This window comes from Argiope bruennichi, chromosome 2 (genome assembly GCF_947563725.1).
Source record: "Argiope bruennichi chromosome 2, qqArgBrue1.1, whole genome shotgun sequence".
Taxonomy (NCBI): Eukaryota; Metazoa; Arthropoda; class Arachnida; order Araneae; family Araneidae; genus Argiope; species Argiope bruennichi.
Genome location: NC_079152.1, coordinates 1823457 through 1842616, shown reverse-complemented (window position 1 = coordinate 1842616; position 19160 = coordinate 1823457). Strand labels below are relative to the sequence as shown.

Here is a 19160-nt window from a genome sequence, read left to right as displayed (position 1 = left end):
CCCCTTAAATTGAATTAATATTGTGTAATTTATTGTATTTGTGTAATATTGTGTAATTACTAATTTTTTCTCCAAAACCTCAATTTAAAACTCTTTAGACCGGATGCATGTCTTTCTTTTTGCTTCTTTTTGCATTAAATATTTAGTTCTAATTTGATTAAGTTCATTTTTGTTTTAATTGTAGTAGCATTAGCGCTCTTTAAATGCAATGTATCTTTGATTAGTTTGGTTCAGAAAATATTCATTTGTAATTGAATTTCATAATGATTGCTTTTAGATTGACAGTTTAGTAAATTCATCTCCTCTTCCTACTCATAAAATTTGTAGAACTTAGGCAAAGCCATGAAAGGTATCAGAGCTCAGATTTTTATTTTCTGAGTCCCGCACACGAACGTTTGGCACTTTATATTATAATAAGAAATCCGAATATGCATTTTAGACTTTTTTTTTTGACCAATTGATACTAAAATTTGGCGTAGTACTCCAATTATAGTATGAAAATCATGTACCAAATTTCAGTTTTCTAAGTTATTGCATTCTTGAGTAAATAGCATTTATATACATGAAAGTATACAAACCAATAGACAGTTAACCCTTCACATACTTGGTTCAAAATGTAATAAGGATCTATATTTTAGATAAATCTATATGTACCAAATTTTTTCCATCTAGCTTTCTGTTTTGTAATTATCGAGTTCATTTGAACAGCCAAACCGACTTTCTGTGAAAGAATTTTGATCAGAATTTGATACAAATCTGAAAATTGGGTATAAATACCAATTTCATTCTCCAAGTTCAAAGCATTTTTGAATTATCTTCACAGATAGATAGTGTGAGTGCAATAATTTCTCTTTGTGACGAAAATGTAAAAAATGATAAAAATACCCTCAAGCTATTGATTGATTTTATACCCTCAAGCTAGTCCCACGGGGAGGGGTACCTCGTAATTGAGGATCAGAAGCTTCTGGCATGGTGGTTGGTTCCTGCCCCCTTGTGGGTACACGGAAAGATGGGGGTCTGGCTTCTCACATCGATTTCCTTAGGGAAGTGCTGTACCGTAGCCGATGATGGCCCTTATGATTCAACCACAGTTCCCGCGAGTATTGCTGTTCCGGCGGTCCGGTCACTCAAGTTTTCCCGTGTCCGATCTGCCGGGTCTGAGTAGCCAGTTCGTGGTTACCCTCAAGTTACTTTTGGCCCTACTGCTACTATTACTGAGAATTTTTTGAGGATAGAAATGGTCGCATTAACGGAGGGTTAATGATGAGCCATATAAACTCGTGAATAAAAATTACAACGTGATTTACAATTATTCCTGACTTGTCGATTAAATTATTTTCCTTATATCCAGTACATTCATGTTGTTTTGTTGGAAAAATTTGGGAAATGAGTACTGCCCCATATATGAGTACTACCCCATATAAGCCCCATATGCATTCGATGATTAAACCTTGCAAACATTTGACTCCAAGAGAAGTTCTGAATTTTCATCCTAGACGTTTTAAGCTTAGTTGCCATGACTTGTGACGGTTGGTCTGCGGTTCTTTCAGAATCTACCACTTTTGGGCGGTTTTAGCCCATAGAGGGGTGATACACAAAAAGAAGTTTTGTGCATTTCCGGCATTCATTAGACCTTGAGCGCCGTCCCTTTAGATGACTTTTCTTCCAATTTTTCATTTGTCATTTTGAACCGCTCTATTTTAATTCGAAAATATTTATTGTTCATATCCTTAGCAGCATAAAATGAGCGACATTGTCGCGATATTTTTACAATAAATAACTATTCAAAGCCTTTGTGCTTCATATATCGAACAATATATTGGGGATAGCACAAGATATTATTGATAGTTAGGACAGTTATTTAAATTTGTGGATTATCCATGGTTGCTAAGCCACCTAATTGGAGCTTACCGTATTAATCAATATAAAGTGTTATGATCTCCATCCTTCATCTCACTCATATTTGGCGAAATCGCCACTTCCTGGTGCACGTCGCAAGAGCATGGGAGATTTCCTTGTTTAAGAATAGATAGTAGCCACAAATGTATGTGCCTCCCGTCATGGGAATGCTATGTTGCGTCCTGAGATCTGGGATAGTTTCGGCTATTTTGAGATCATTCTTGGACAATTAAAAAGGGGTTGGACGGGTGATATGTGTTCACAAATTATACATTCTGTAGTAACGATTCCATTCGATCGGATACCAACTGACCAATGTCTCCTAGGTAATGTCTGTCAGGTAATTCAAATTGCGGGTCACGAAACTTTAGATTAGTTTTTCAAACGATTTGTCATGGATTAATTCTTCAAATCAATCATCAAAAAGTTCATTTGAAGAATCAGTTTGTTATATCCTGCAAATTTCTTGCACTATAATGGTCTGGCAGGAGAATCCCCTCCTCAGGAGTGATGGATCGGGATCTGATTCAGTCGGAGGTCTGGTCAGCCAAGGTGTAGCGTTCTTCAGAAAGAATCCATTTTGTCATTTCTTGGACTGTAATGGTCTGGCAGGAGAATCCCCTCCTCAGGAGTGATGGATCGGTATCTGATTCAGTCGGAGGTCTGGTCAGCCAAGGTGTAGCGTTCTTCAGAAAGAATCCATTTTGTCATTTCTTGGACTGTAATGGTCTGGCAGGAGAATCCCCTCCTCAGGAGTGATGGATCGGGATCTGATTCAGTCGGAGGTCTGGTCAGCCAAGGTGTAGCGTTCTTCAGAAAGAATCCATTTTGTCATTTCTTGGAAATTTCTTGCACTGTAGTGGTCTGGCAGGAGAATCCTCTTTTCAGGAGCGATGGATCGGGATCTGATTCAGTCGGAGGTCTGGTCAGCCAAGCTGTAGCGTTCTTCAGAAAGAATCTATTTTGTCATTTCTTGGAAATTTCTTGCACTGTAGTGGTCTGGCAGGAGAATCCTCTTTTCAGGAGCGATGGATCGGGATCTGATTCAGTCGGAGGTCTGGTCAGCCAAGCTGTAGCGTTCTTCAGAAAGAATCCATTTTGTCATTTCTTGGAAATTTCTTGCACTGTAGTGGTCTGGCAAGAGAATCCCCTCCTCAGGAGTGATGGATCGGGATCTGATTCAGTCGGAGGTCTGGTCAGCCAAGCTGTAGCGTTCTTCAGAAAGAATCCATTTTGTCATTTCTTGGAAATTTCTTGCACTGTAGTGGTCTGGCAAGAGAATCCCCTCCTCAGGAGTGATGGATCGGGATCTGATTCAGTCGGAGGTCTGGTCAGCCAAGCTGTAGCGTTCTTCAGAAAGAATCCATTTTGTCATTTCTTGGAAATTTCTTGCACTGTAGTGGTCTGGCAGGAGAATCCTCTCTTCAGGAGCGATGGATCGGGATCCCTTGAATGGATTCAAGGGAAGGTTTCAAGGGAAATGGATTCAAAATGGATGCCAAGGTGTAGCGTTCTTTAGAGCAAATACATTTTATCATAGTTTGATATATCATGATTTGTCATAGTTAGATCCGATTCAGTCGAAGTTCCGGTCGATCAAAGTGCAGCCTTCTTTTGCTGAGGAAAGGATTGGCTAAGGCTAGAATGGAGGTTTGGTAAATCAAGGTGCAATGCACTTCTGCTGAGAGAAGGGCTGACTGAGAAGAGAAGAAACTTGTAGAAGAGGAATGAACTAAACTGCAATGATAGAAAAATACCCCCATGAAATTAAGTAAAAGCAAAGGTCAATAAATTTACGAAATTTGATTTTTATATGCATAACTGTAATGAGAATGAATTTTAATGAGATAAATGTGCAAAGTCTTGGCTGAATTTCTCAGTAAACGCTAAAACATTCCTTTCTAAAAAAACTTATGAAAAAAAATATAGGTAGAACAGTTAAATTAAAAAAAAAAAAAACATTATCGAAAAAAATGAATACAACTAAGTTAAATCGTATGAGGCAGAATAATGTAGAAATGATATTTACAATAGAAATTCGGTATAAAGTAATTATAGTAAGTCATTATTTTAATCGCTAGGTATGCAATCATTGCAAGAAAACAAATCTCTATGAAACAGAATGCAATCTAACGCTTATCACCCATGATTATGTACATGTAGCAGTTAGAATCTTTCGTGGGCACTATCAAAATATAAAACATCAAAAGTTATTTGGTCAGATTGGTATTTTGGCATTGGTACAATGACATAAATTTCAAAGTAAATAATGCATAGTAATTTTTAAAAATTCTATTTTTGGATTTGTGGAGTATTATTGCTCAAAATTGTTTCCATCTGCTTAACAGAGTTCCGTGGATATAATAAATAAAGCATTTTAATCCGCTACTTATTGCAAGGCCGTGATGCGCATTGTTTGGCATAGTTTAATTATATCATCTAAAGTGATAATCAGTAAGTTCTCTGTATCATAAATAACTACTGCCTCTTGTAAAATTTGCAATTTTGTATCTGAGTACTCTTCCACTCCCCCCACCATCTGTATTTTAAATAACTTTCTCATTAGCTTTAGCAAAAGGAATCGATTTATGACGCACATTTGCAAAATCAATCGATTTAGGCGGCTGTCTGTCGAACTTAACATGTTGACTGCCTCGCTGAATTTCTTACAGTATAATTTATATGCACCGGCGGTCTCCATTGACCCCCACGATAGTCAAGGTGTGCAATGCTACGCAACAATGGGTTCAGTCTTTGTATAGCGATGCACAAAAACTATTTTTCTTGGGGCGTCACCCTTTTTTCATAAATAAATACTAGCGCAGATTTCACCGGGATTATTCAGGTGTATGAGACTGAATGGTCTAGTGAGGTATTGTACATTATCCTTATCTATCGTTATTCATTTGAATTAAATATTTCGAATCTGCTCTTTTTTGATTGGCCCTTTAATATCTACTTGCTTGAATAAAAATTATTTTTCTACTTTTGAAGATTAATCGTGGTAATTTACATTATATATATATATATTTCAGGTCTGCATCGGTGCTTAAATCTTCGGCATCATGAAAGACCTCAAGCCTGTTCCTGATTCTATGGGTAAGTCTTTTCAGAAGGGTGTTGTATTTTAATAGATGTATAAAGATTGACTTGTTCCAGAAATCTATTGATTTTGGAATTTTTGATTCATCGATTGCTTGAAAATATGTTTAAGAAATTAACTTTCTATTTTTTTATTGCGCTCAGAAACTCTGATATCACGAGTTCTCTGTTTTATGTTTAAATATCAGGGTCTATAATTAAGAAAAGTTCTGCTCTAAAATGATTCAAATGAAATTAATTTTTACCGTAGCAGAATTTAAAAAAATCTAAATTTGATTGTCGATCAAGTGAGAAAGATTTTGCACTCGGAAAGTAATTAGATGCTTAATTATTCATCTATGGCTGATTTTAATGGTTCCGGCTTTGTCACAAATACCGAGGTGATACTCCGCACCTGGCAGAACTGACAAAACTACGCCTCTACCATCCGCAAGTGCTACATTTATGCTAATATTTATTCCCATTGTGACCTCCTCCAGACAGCTATTATCTTTTATTTTACATGCATTATTAAATTTTATCAAAGTAATTTGTAAGTAGATATAACAAAACTGGTATATTCTTACATCTTACATCTTGATGAACTATATCTGTTGAAAATTCTATAGATAACAAACTGAAATCAATGCACTAAATAAAGTTTTTAAAAAATGTATGTATTTTTTAAAAATATATTTTATTTTAAAGGCAGTTCTTAATCAGCAATAGAAAGTGTATTCTTAAATTCTTTTTTATTTACACAGAAGATCCAACTTTTAACCTTTACTGGTGGTCAATTTTGTACCTTTCCCCTCTGACTGCAGCCTTGGCGGAGCCGCTTTCGTCCCTCACTTTGTAAGGCCTTAGGTTTTGGATCTGAAAAAAATATTTCTTATTGATTTAACTTCAAAATATGAATTTCGGTTTTCTTGTAATTCAATGAAATTTATCAACGTGAAAAAAGGGAATCATTAGTGGTTGGCGAAGACTGCTTGTACCAAATACTAAAACTGAAATATTTAAAATGGCGAGTTCGAGTCGATGAGAAGGAGCAACAGTTACAAAAGATGATATGGTAAAATGTTGATTTGCTAGGGCCTTGAAACTAAAATTTTGTACCGCAAAATAAAAATATTGTCGTGGAGATGTAAAGAACTACGCCATTAGTTTAAACAACTCATAATATCTCGAGACTGAGGACTTACCCACCACTGATGGGACTCTGGCTTTATACGCATATAGAATGTTCGAGAACAATTCCATATGAATATTTAAGAATCGATCTAGAACTTTCCAGATCCTAGATAAATAACAGATAACAAATTAAATAAAATAATTCCAGACTCTGGATAAAACACAGTGGATGGAATTCAAACCACGGACCAACCAATCTTAAACGAGATGCTCTGCCGACTGAGCAACGGCGATTGTAGATATTCTGGTTTATGTGTAACATATTCTGTTTCGCTAATTAATACGGTGCACAAATTGATGCAACAAGAGCTTATTTATTTTTCCTCTTAAGGTATACCTTAAATTATTCTTATAACATTAAGATTTTAATCCTTCAATATTCCTTAAAATTTTAAACCGGCAGGAATAGTTTTCACAAAACTTTCCCATATATTCCCTACTATTGTCACTCCTTGCATAAAAATGGTGGGCTTTTGGGTGATTACAACGAGTGGTCAGATTTTTATTTTCTAAATTCTGCGCTTGAGTGTTTTGTCCTTCAGTATTATACTGGTGAAAAACGAATTTGCAATTTGAAGGCTTTTTTTTTTATCCGATTGAAATCAAAATTTGGTACTGAACTGCAACTTTTATTGCAAGAGGAGATATCAGATTTCATTTATTTAAGTTGCTGCATTTTGGAAGTATCTTATTTGCTTGCGACTATACTTACAGTCAACGGATTTGACTCAAAAATTGGATAAAAATCTGCACTTAGATGCTAAAGCTAAGTATTAAAAAAAAGAATTCTCTTTTGCTTTTTATCATTTCGGTTTCTCCAGTATGAAATCTCATAATCCCTAGACGTGTTTACAAAGGTCATTTGTTCTTCCTCGCCCTTTATTTTTTGAGAGAAATCGCAAAATAAAGTCTACCATATACACCAGCTTCAACCATTGGGCCGATTTTGCTGTTTTTTACTTGCATAATCATTTAGAATGCTGTACCCGTTTTTAACGTGTGTGAGTGTCATTTAAAACAGTATTCCCATCTCGTGATATAATATGTAATTGATCAAAGTTGATTGATACGGCTAAATGAATGCTAATAATATGGTGGACGAATAACTGGTAGCCAACAGTACTTATTTACTATTTTATTTTATTTTCGAGCATATTGGATAATCTATGTACACTCTGAGGATTTCATGTAAAGAAAATGAATTTCCCGTAGTGTAGAATGAACGTGCTTTGATCTCTTAGCTTTTATTTATTTATTTATTTAAAAAAAAGTATTTCTAAACCTGTACTATAATTTATAATAGCTCATGGACTCACAGAAACTATCAGCTGTGTTGCTTTTCGTATATGCCATACATTTTTCATCAGTATTTAAAATAAAAATTTGATAGTTTGATATCTAAAGATTTATTAAGTTCACAAAAATTTGATTACATTCTGAAAGGTGTATTTTTCTTCTCGAAAATAAAACCGAAGAAATTATTTTAAAATGAATGCCTTTTCTTTAGTTGAGGCTTAATATAAGAATAAGTAAATAGTGACCCTTTTCGTGATTCGGTACTTTGATTTGGAAGACGTTAAATCGGGTTCGGTCGTGGATCTGATGTTACCGTTTAATATACTATAGAAAATGTGTGAGCAGCTAATTTCTACATTCAGTTAAGCCAGAAAATTTTATGAGTAGTTCTACCTGTTTCACTTGGGACGTTAATCTAACCAATCAAATTACCTTTTAAATCTGAAACCTGTGGAGAAACAGAAGGAAGATATGTTTTCATCGGTCACATTCGAGGCCATTTGTTTTTTAATCAGCCGCGAATGTAGGTGTTTTGCGGCTCTAGAGAGTGTACATGATGAAGATCTTCTTTAAATATAAAGTGATCAGTTTAATTTCATATTTCAGCGCATTTTAAATACGTCTGTTTTTAATTTTTATTTCAAACTTTGGTTTAAAATTAAATTTCACAACTATGATTCCTGACTCCCCAGCATCCACTTTTTGTACCCAATATTATTGAAGTAAATGTTTAGTGTTAATAAATATTCTAAAAACAAAATAAACGTATAACAACGTATTGACTAATTATATCTGAAGTATTAATATTATCCTAATATTTTATAATTCATAGAATTCATATTTTTAAAGCGTATTTCACAACTACTAGAATAAAGTTCTTTAATTGACTTATTATGGCCCCCTCTCAGACTAGTGACCGTAGGCAGATGCCTAGACTCTTAGTCAGAAATCCACCACTGTATTTTTTATCGTCATCAGAGTGATAGTTTTCAGGTAATTGTTGGTGATTATCCAAGGATCATGAGCTTTCCTACGATATCACAATCTAGCCACTCAGACCCGCCGGAAGGCACACGGAAAAACTGGAATGACCGAATAGCCGAAACAGTAACACTGGCTGAAACTGTGGTTCAGTTAAGTGCCATCACCGACCACGGTACAAACCTCCCTTAAGGAAGTACGTCCCGTCATTGACGGGAGGAGCCAGATCTCCACCTTTTCGTGTACCTACAAGGATGGCGGGAACCAGTCGCCAGGCTGGAAGCTTCTCATTCTCAATTACGGTGGTAACCTTTGGGATGCCTTCCCACGATATAAAAATTCCCAAAATCAGGACTCTGCCGTAAATTTCGCCCATAGAGAATGTGCAGTGAAGTAATGCCTTTTTATATTTTTCTTGATTATATGAGATCAAATGAGCATTAATGACATATCTAGGGATTTCGTTATTTTATAAAAAAGTGTAGAGATCTGGCTTACTGGGTTACTACTGGGAAACTGATTCTTAGATTTTTAGATTACTTAAATTTTTCTAATTACTTTAAATCTTTAATGAAAAAAAAAGAGAGAGTAAGAGGTATTTTTAATATAATTATAGCTTTTTTTTTAAAAAAAAAGGGTATTTTTTAGTGGGGCAGGGGATGGATGCTATACAAGTCATGCTCATTTGACCTGCGAGTTTTCTTAAATTTTAGTTAGAATTTTGATTATAAGCGAAATGTCATCGTTTTCCTCCCTTACATTCAGAACATTTTACAGCACAAAGAGGATTGATTTTTACATTATTTTAAAATTTGAAAAATTCTCTCAAATTATATCAATTTAATAGTCGTACAAATTTTTACTGAATTCTGGTAACTTTTTAAAATTGCCTAATTTCCAAAAACAGTTTATATTGTTGCTCTGCAATTCAAACCGTTTTCAATGTTTCATAAAATAATGAATCGCATCATTTTCTTCCATTATTGAAAGCTAAAGAAGATGGTTTCTGTTTAATATGTATGTGATGAATAAAAGAATTTACAATAGTGCGAAATTTGGAACATAAATGAATCAAACTTTTTCGTTTTTAATAGTGCTATGATGCTATGGAGTTGGACTGCATTAGAAATGTTCATTTACACAGTGCATGGAACTTAAATTAGACAATTAAAATAACATGGCTTTAATATTTGTCAATTTGGCGGAATCATGGGCATGAAGTTAAAATATTTACCCGAAATTAAATTTATCCAATATCTCCGGAGTACCAACTGGTCGCTAAAGGCGATTAGAATATAAATAAGGATGAAAAATTGTTTCTTCTTGCGGATTCATAAACGTCAAAAACTTAAATACTTTTATCTCTGCTGTCAATCATGTCTTTTATGATTGAATGTTTAAATAATAGCACACATCACTCTCTTATCCACAATTCTGAAAACGAGGCGCCTGAGTGGAACGAACATCACTTTTATCTCAGCAAACTTCGAATCGTTTTTCTTCCGATAAATGACTGCCACCACAACGATCTTATCAAATGAAAAACTGGTTGCACACTTTCTCCGTCTCTTTTCGCCGTAACCCCTCGCCCTTATGTTCCACTTTCCATCCCTCCCTCCACATCACCCAAAACATATTTCTAATAAGTGGGTCACACCTCCATTCCCTAATCGCCAGAACAGCCCGGAGCATCCTTTAGAAACAACATACCCGCATATTTCGTCAGGCCCGCTGACCTTTGTGTAATGGTCAGTTGACTCTTCCCCCCCTTTCTTTCGCCCATTTACTTCTTTCCCTCCACATGCTATCCTTTTGATTGGCAGGATTCGTTCTTGTTGTGAACGGAGAAAAATCGATTGTTTCGAAGTTCATTATTTCTGTGGTGTCATAAATATGGATGGTTTGACTGACATTTGTAAGATTCTGACATAGATAAGTTGCTGGCTTTTATTGCTTAAAATAAGGTTCTTGGGGATCACAGTGATTTCGCAGTGAGTTCTAATCAGTGGCGGATTTTCGACTCGACAGCTACCTAGAGCCGCTGGAATGAAGAGAGGCGGATAGGTTGAAAAAATATCGGTTCATTGTCAAATTTGTAATTATAATTTTACTATTAGTATTGCAATGAATTATTAAAATCTTTCATTAAAAATTGTTATAATATATCGGAGTAATAATTATTTGTGAACAGATGACATTATATTCTACTCGATGGTCATGTAAAAGTAATTTTAATGTTTTATTTATTTGATATTTATTATTTCTTTCTCATAACTAAATGCTTGTGTTTTGAAGTAGGGAAATCATTGACTAAAAATGATAGTTCATTTTCAAACGTTTCATTACTTCAGTTATTTTTTCCATGATATACATATTAAAAAATAAATGGAAAAAAAAGCATATATTTTCACAAACTTACCAGAATAGCCGCCGAGGTCTCCAAAAACATTCTCGCGTATCCTCTACTAAAGGTGTTCTCTCAAAGAATGCCCTGCCTGGAACCGCGTCCCATACTTAAGAAATATGACCTTTGGCTCGAATGTAGCATTTTTAGGGAATCCGTCCAGTGATCCTTGGCGATTAATCCATGGCGTGCGGTTCATAGGGTCCGAAAATCGAATGCATTTTTCCAAACCCATTGCAACACAAATGTAACACAGAACTATATTTACAGTCACAAAATCAAATACCAAAGTGGATGTGTTTATGTTGGCGCGTTTTTTTGAGTTACCATGCTTATATGCTTCTAAAAGTACAGACCAACATAAGGTCAACCCTTTGTTGGATATGGCTGAAAATTTGGAAAATGTCTACACTAAAAATATGTGTACAGAATTTTGTTCACCTAGCTCTCTTCGTCTGTATTTATTGTGTTTAAATTATATTTGAATAGCCGGGCAGACAAACTGGATTTTTCTCAAAATTTGATTTTAAAAAATTTGGTGTGAAGACCGTATATTAAATTTCATCCAGGAATCGATTCGTTTTTTAATCATCTTTGTCACAGGTGAACAGACAAGCATAATGTGTTTTTCGAACTGAGGGAAATCTTCAACGTAGAGATCCGTCAAAATCTCGAATTCGAATTTTTTTGATGATGAAGTAAAAGTGAATAAAAAGAACCCCACGCAGATGAACACTTGACCTTCAAATGGAATGAAGTGGACGACAACCGCAGAGACAACCTTTAAGAACCTACGACATTTTTTAATGATGTCATATATTCCAAGGTTCTAGATGTTGAAGTTGTAACCATGCAGCGCTGTTTACAACTAATGAAAGCGTCTTAATATTTCAATCAAAAATAGCAAAATGAAAAGTTGAACCGAATGAACAGCTTTTTAATTAAAAAATGAATTTATAAACTTTTCATTCGGTGAATGAAAAACTACATTACTTATCATATTTTGTTCTATCAAAAGAGGCCAAGATGTCCGGTTTTGACAAATTTCATCGAGAGTACTGAAATCATCAGAATATTGATTCGGTGACCCTAGAGTTGAGTTTCTATTGCGTCGAGCAACATGCAAATGGTGTTTTCAATTTCAGTCGTTATTCATTGTTATTACAAACGCTGTTGGATTTTATCACAAGCATCTATGCATATAAAAGGAAATGTTTGAATGGTTTTTGTGTGCGTGTAAATCAGTGCTAAAACAAGAGCTACGGAACTACTTTAGAAAATAGAAATGTGCACCTCGGAACGAATGTTTTTTTATATTGTTTGAATTTTTAATTAACATGTCAATTAAATATGAAACGAAATTTTAACGTTTTCCTTCATAATTTACAAAACTAATTTAGTACAAATTTGATTATACTGCTTTAAATTGTGTTTTTAACTAAACATATTTAATTTCCTGCACAATATTTTCTAAAATTTGATAATTTAAAAAAAATTACGTGGTTTTCAACAATGAATTTCATTGTTTCAATGAAATTCAAACAACTTTCATTATTTCATCAAATATTTAATCCTTCTCTCAATTCTCCATCTTTCTTTAACAACTAAAGAAGATATAATTATTTTAGCACATTACAGAAATGAGAAAGCAAAACTAAATTTCTGCCAAAGGTGACACAATTTTTGAAAATAGATACCTATGCAACTTAATTTTAATTAAGTTTTAAATCACAATGATGTCGTGGATCTCGACATCATTACGAAAACTCCTGTTTTGCTGAAGAATTAAGCTAAATTCAAATTAAGTAGAAGAGATTTAACTGAAGTGGAACACAACTTGTATTCCCAGCTAACTAGCTGAACTGAAAAGGTGGCTGATTACTAAAAAAGTGGATGAATTTATTCTTTATAATATCACCTATATACATAGAATTAAAAACTAGTCGAAGATGAAAAGGTGGGAGTAATGTAATCGACCACAAAGGCTGAAATATCAGGTGTGACGGAAAAAGTGTGACTCATCAAAAAACATACTTACTCAGATGCACTCAGCATTTTCTTCAAAAACATTTTCCGACATGTAAAGAACGTTTTTCCCAAATCACATCTTTGTCTCGCGTATTTCTTTTCTTTTTTGTTTGTTTGTCATGAAATGAATGGTGACATGTGGTTTCTGAGCATAAAAGTTTACAGTTGTTTCTCTAACTTAGAAAAGGATTTGCAGACGAATGCGTGCATATATAAATCTTTAACGCTAATATCTGTTAAAAAAATATTTTTAAAAAATAACGTTCTCCCCACGTCTTCCTCATATATTCACAAATATTAACATTTCTTTTTGATTCTCTATCTTCCTTTTGCAATTTTACAGCACCAACGTCCTACGCTATAAGTTCTAGAGAAGGAAGCGGCGAACGCTCGGACACCGTGACAGTGAACAAGCGTGAGTGGCCTTCCTCCTTCTATCCACCCCACTTCCGTGCGTAGTGACGCAGTATGACGCCACATAATATAATGAAACCAGTGGAATGAGTCTCACCAAAAGTTTCTCGCATAGTCTTTAATAAAGGTGTTATACACGGGAACGCTATGCATGGCATCCTTTACAGTTGTTGCGAAATATTAATCTTTGGCAATTGCCTATTAGTACAATAATAAACCACTTATAAAATGAAACGATTAACCAAGGCTGCGATTAAAATGTAAAGATGTAAATGAATAAATGTAAATGTCACAGATGTAAATGAATAAAACATTTACAATTAAAAATTTTAAAAACAGCTGAAAAGGTTTTTCCAAAATTTTCTAACATCCCCCTCTAATAAACTTGCCGTGCCAGAAAAGTCATAATTGGCATTGGTACGCAATAGTTACGAAATATTAATATTTGACGGGAATTCAGCATTTTTATTGATTCTATCATGTGATGCTTGAAGATGATTTTTGGCGATGAATCCCAGGCATGCGGTTAATAGTAATATCGTATTTGTGTAATAGTAAAATCGTATTTGTGTTTTAAACTCGTTTTTCTCAGCCGGTCAAAATTTGACAACTATAGTCGCAAAATAACATACCAAATTCGATATTTAAGTCATTGCGTTTTTAAGTTATTGCATTTACATGATTCTTAAATACGGACCGGCAGACAATCAACCTCTTTTTGTATTTGGCTCGAATTTTGGCACAGATGTTAAATCTATGTACCAAATTTTATCCATCTAGCTCTTTTCGTTTTGCAACTATTGAGTGAACTTACATTCTAACAACCGGGCAGACAGACTTCCTAAGAGCTGATCTTGTTCCAAGATTTGATAATCTACAAATGTGGTGTAAGAACCTTATACCAAAATTCATACGTCTAGCTCAAAAGCATTTTTGAGATCTTTGTCAGAGACAGATGCACAGAGACATAATACCAAACTGTGTTTCGACAGGAGTGTTCAAAGAGGTCTAAAGCGGAGAAATTCGTCAAAATTTGAAGTTCGAATTTTTTGACGATTTTAAAACTTTCTCCATATTTTGTATACGAAAAAATAATTAAGTCTCGATGCATGATAGATCTCCGATGGAATCGAATCTCGAATACAAAGATTCGATTTCGTCCGAATTCTGGATTCCGTTATTTGCATGACATTAGGGGTTTTAAGTTTTAGAAAGCAACAGTTTTGAAGAAAACTTCATGTTTGGTACTTCTTCAGATTCAATTAATATTAAACTAAATTATTAGGCAACAATAAAAAAAAAAAACTGTCAGTGTAGGAAGTGGCCGGCTGAGCGCACTGGCACTCCTAAAACTTATCAGATTAAGATCATAAAGTATTATCTGAAACAAATATGCTATACTTGTTGCTATTTAATTAGAAAGTTAAATACATAGGGTTAGGAATTTCATTAATTTTTAAATTATTTTAATCTCTCATAAGCTACCTTTCAACGGTCCGTTATTCATCCCCATTAATAGCATTCATTTAGTCATGGCAATCCATTTAGATGAGCTGCATCCTATACAAACAAATGAAAATATCATTTTAACCATTTGTACTCGGGCATCTCTTCTCGGGTGCCATTCAAGACAGTGCATCGTTTTGTCGTTTTATTTTTTCATTTTGATTATTAAAAATACTTAGAGTGGTAAGAAGATCTATTCATTTTTTGGAGAAATTAAAACAATTAAATATATACATTTTTCAGAGCAATAAAAGAAGATTTTGTATTGGGTGAATAATTATGCATCGAATTACTTTTCCGAGTTCAAAGGGTTAAATTATGCTTGTAAATGAATTTTAAAGCATTTTGATTTGTTAGCTGTATAGCAACGTGGTAAAAACCGCTCAGTTGTTGATAATGGGTCATTGTGTTTTATATGAGACTGGGTGGAGGTTTTAAGGTATTTCTCAAAAATAAGAAGTTACCAAATTTGTAAATTTCTATCAAATTTTGAAAAAATCTAATCAGAGGCGGTCATATCTTTTCGGCTTAACTTAATACGATAACTATTGAATAAAAAGAGCTGAAGTGATAAGAAAATTCTTTACACATATCTAACATATGTAGTATAGAAAGCTATCAAATTTTTAGCCAAATCCATTAAAGGGTTGACCGTCTGTCGGTCTGCGCTTTCAGAAACATGTAAACGCGATAACTCAAAAACGCAGAGACTTAAATATATCAGATTTGGTATGCGATTTCTATGAAGTGTAGCTCTATGTTAAATCTTTGTTTTTCATTCTGTTGAGAAAGACGCAACTAAAACAGAAATTCGATTTTCGAATGCTATGAACCGCATGCCAAAGATTAGTCGCAAAAAAAAAAAAAAAAAAAAAAAAAAAAACTTGACAAGGATAACACGATAAATTCAGTGAAAAAGTTAAATTCACATCAAAAGTTAATATTTCGTAAATATTGTACGCCACTACCATGCAAGGCCTTCTATGGGATAACCACTTTATAAGAGAATATGCGAGAAAGTTTCTGGAAGACCATTGCCGATGGTTAATTATTTAAAAATTTGTCAGTTTTAAGATTGGAAACTCTACCACCATTTTATTTTGAAACTTCTCTCGAATGTTAAAGACGATGGGGAGCAAATGACGTGTCTAAGAGGAAAAAGTTTTCGTATGAAGTAAAATTTTCGATATCGGCACATTGATTGCAGTTGCCGAACGATGTCTCGGATTTTCTCATGGAAAATGCGCAGTGAAGCCATGTTTTGAAACTTTTCTAGAAAATACAAGGCGGTGGGAGACAGAACATTAATAACATATCTAGAGATTGAGCTTTCATATGCAAAAAAAAAAAAAATGTAGAAATCAGACCATTGGTTGAGGTTAGAGGACTGGTACTTGTTTCTTTAAATGTATTGATATCTCACTCACTCCTTCATATATAAAATGCAAAACGCTCAGAAATCGTATTTATTATTTGTTGTTGGTTGGCAACAGTGAATTGCAAACAAGCGTTTCAACCTGCTTCATTCAACGCCTTTACAGCTGCATTGACTCCGCTTAACTAATGAATGGAGTTTCGATATATTCTGAGAAATTGTCGGACATGACTGCATTCGGTCAGAGGATAGAATGCATAAAAGTTGTTAGAAACAAGCATTAAACAAAATTTAACCAGGCGCGAAAATAGGCTTAACCGTCACCAGATGCATAATCGCTATGACTTACGTAAGGAAACTGACGTTCGTGTCTTCCGAAATCGTTATGTCACAAAGAAAAGTTTTACATTATCTTAAAATTAAAATAATAATCTTTATAACCTTTTGCGCTCGAAAAAGTAATTCGATGCAAAATTATTCACCTATTACAAAGACGTTTATTGATCCGGAAAATAAATATATATAATAGTTTTAAGTTGAATTCTCAGGTTTAATTCATTTTTATCTTCTTACTATTCTGCTAGTATTTTTAACAATCAAAATTACATAAATAAATAAAAAGTCAAAATGATGCGCCATCTTGAATGATGAAAGTCACTCACCGAGTGCAAAAGATTAATTATATCGTATGCATTTCTGCACATTTTTTTCTTTCGTTTCTATATATTTTATTTTAAAAATGTACATTGGTTTCAGTCTGAAACAATGGTATGATGAAATTCAAACTCTTCTATCAAAATACTCAATCCCGTGTTTTCGCCAGTGTTAAAATTAATATCTAAAAAATTGCCTCCTTTGGACATTACTTCCGATTTTATTTCGGAGTATATATAATATGTGTATTAATTTGCACTTTTGAATTTTACAGTAGGCTATTTTCAATTAAAGTCATGTCTTTTAAGCGTATTTAAAAACACGTTGAAGTTTTTAAAAAGGTATTCCGTATTAATCTTTTTAACTGTCTAAAAGGTCAATCGGGGCGATCAAACTAGTCGCCAAAAGCTGCTAGCATGATGAAACTTACTTGAATTTCATTTCCAAGTGAGAAATAAAGCTATCTTTCATAATATTAAGAAATACTGATAACAAAACCATAAAAGCTTTAATGTTACAAATCACATCATCCACCATAACTGTTTTCCACTTTACAATACATATTTGTGCTTGAGCTTAAGCACAATCCATCATCCTTCCCCAAGTAAATAATCGAAAGGTTACGAAAGACACTTGTTGACAAACGAGAGAAAATACAACCACTTGTTGATTGCGGGACACAAAAAGTGTTCAGAAAACCCCTGAATCATCAGCCCTTCTTATTCTATTGACGATTCAGCTGTTGTAACAATTCCTCGGTTCGTGCTGCTGTTTAACCCCGGCGTTGACCTCCTTAAGATTCTTTTGTTTCAGTCGCTTTTGTTTGCGGAGGCCTCCTCTAACAGGTGTGTCACCCGCACAGAAATGGAGGTTTCTCCGAGCTTCATTTGCATTATTTCTTTCAGCTGAAGCCTTTTTCCGATGCTTCAGCGCTGCTCGTTGGCGTGAAGTTCAGAGATTTTATGTGGGATTGTTAAAGCATATTCGGTGCTATTTTATTCTTTTAATATTATAAAACTAGCAGCCTTCGGCGACCAGTCATTCTCCCACTATATTAATATTATTAATTTAGTAATATCGACCACTTTGATACAAATTTTATCTCAACAAAAAAAATTAAGATTTCTCGGTAAACTTAAAGCATTCTAATTATATTTGTCAAACGATAGAATTAACTCTCTTGGTACTGACTCGGCCCAACCTGGCCGTGCAAGTATCTATACTAATGGACCGATTTCTGCTTTAAACGACGAATTCAAAATGTAAAGCGAAGGCATCTTGATAACTTGCTTTAGCGTCCCTCGTTCGAAACAGAAAAACTTTCAATTAGTATATAACTCTCATGGTCGGTTCGGCTGTATTAGTAATGAAAGAGTTCATTGACTAAGTCACTCTAGCTGTTGAAGATCGGGACCGTTTGAAAAATTATAAGGTTTTATTTTGCGATATATTTTGAAAATGCAGCGTATGAAGGCAGGTGATATCTGATTAGTCTAGTTCAATTAACCTTTCATTTAAAATATTAAAAAAAAAAAAATGACAACCGATACAGTGGTTGTAGAACTCCGTCGTCGGTTTTTTTTTGGGGTGGGGTGGGGGACAGGTTTAGTCATAGAGAATGCACAACGAGTTAGTTTTTGAGATGTCTCTCAAAAACAGAGAATGATAGGAGACAAGTGGCCACTCATGGCATATTTAGTCATCTTGAGCCTTCAGAAAGCACCTTCTTCGAAAGAAGCAAAATTAACTCATTGGAAATAGTAGCGGATTTTGACATTTTGTGGTCGTAAGTAGTGCATAAAATAAGGACCTTCTTTTAATATATTTTTTTTCACATTTCAATATATTTCTAACTTAACCAAGTTATTAATGGACGTTATCTTTAAAATAAAAAGTTCCTTACAGAATATCGTGTCACTTTTGATTGACTTTACCTCTCAGAAGGGAGATATGCTATAAAAGTTCTTAGTAAAGCTATTCTTCTCCTTTGTCAGTTTTCTTTTTGTATCGTAGTCTTTTGTTATAATTCGAAACTTCTATATTGTCTCTGTATATTGCTTAGTTTTTTTACAATCTTTTATTCGCACCTATTTTGGTAAAATTAAAACCGATGGCGCATGCGCAAAAACAGTGTTTCTGTGACTGTAAACAGACAGAATGTTTTTATTTATTCGTCATGGTTTGTGACTGCACAGAATTCACATTTGTACACAATAGCATTTGGGCAGATGCTTGGTGTTTTTAAGCGCTAAGTAAACGTAGTGAGACAATAGAAATCTGACCAATAATAATATTTGCCAAAATATTGGCCCTAATATTTGTAATTCA

The 19160-nt window shown here is 34.2% G+C and overlaps 1 protein-coding gene across 1 annotated transcript in view; it reads left to right on the top strand.

The window, feature by feature from the left end:
* The window catches only part of LOC129961580 (ATP-binding cassette sub-family G member 5-like), a 60567-nt gene that overhangs the window by 1568 nt on the left and 39839 nt on the right, over positions 1–19160 (top strand). The window contains exon 2 of the mRNA XM_056075076.1: positions 4935–4998. Within this exon, the coding sequence (XP_055931051.1) occupies positions 4965–4998 (34 nt within the window). The 5' untranslated portion in view covers positions 4935–4964. The remainder of the gene's footprint in view (positions 1–4934; positions 4999–19160) is intronic.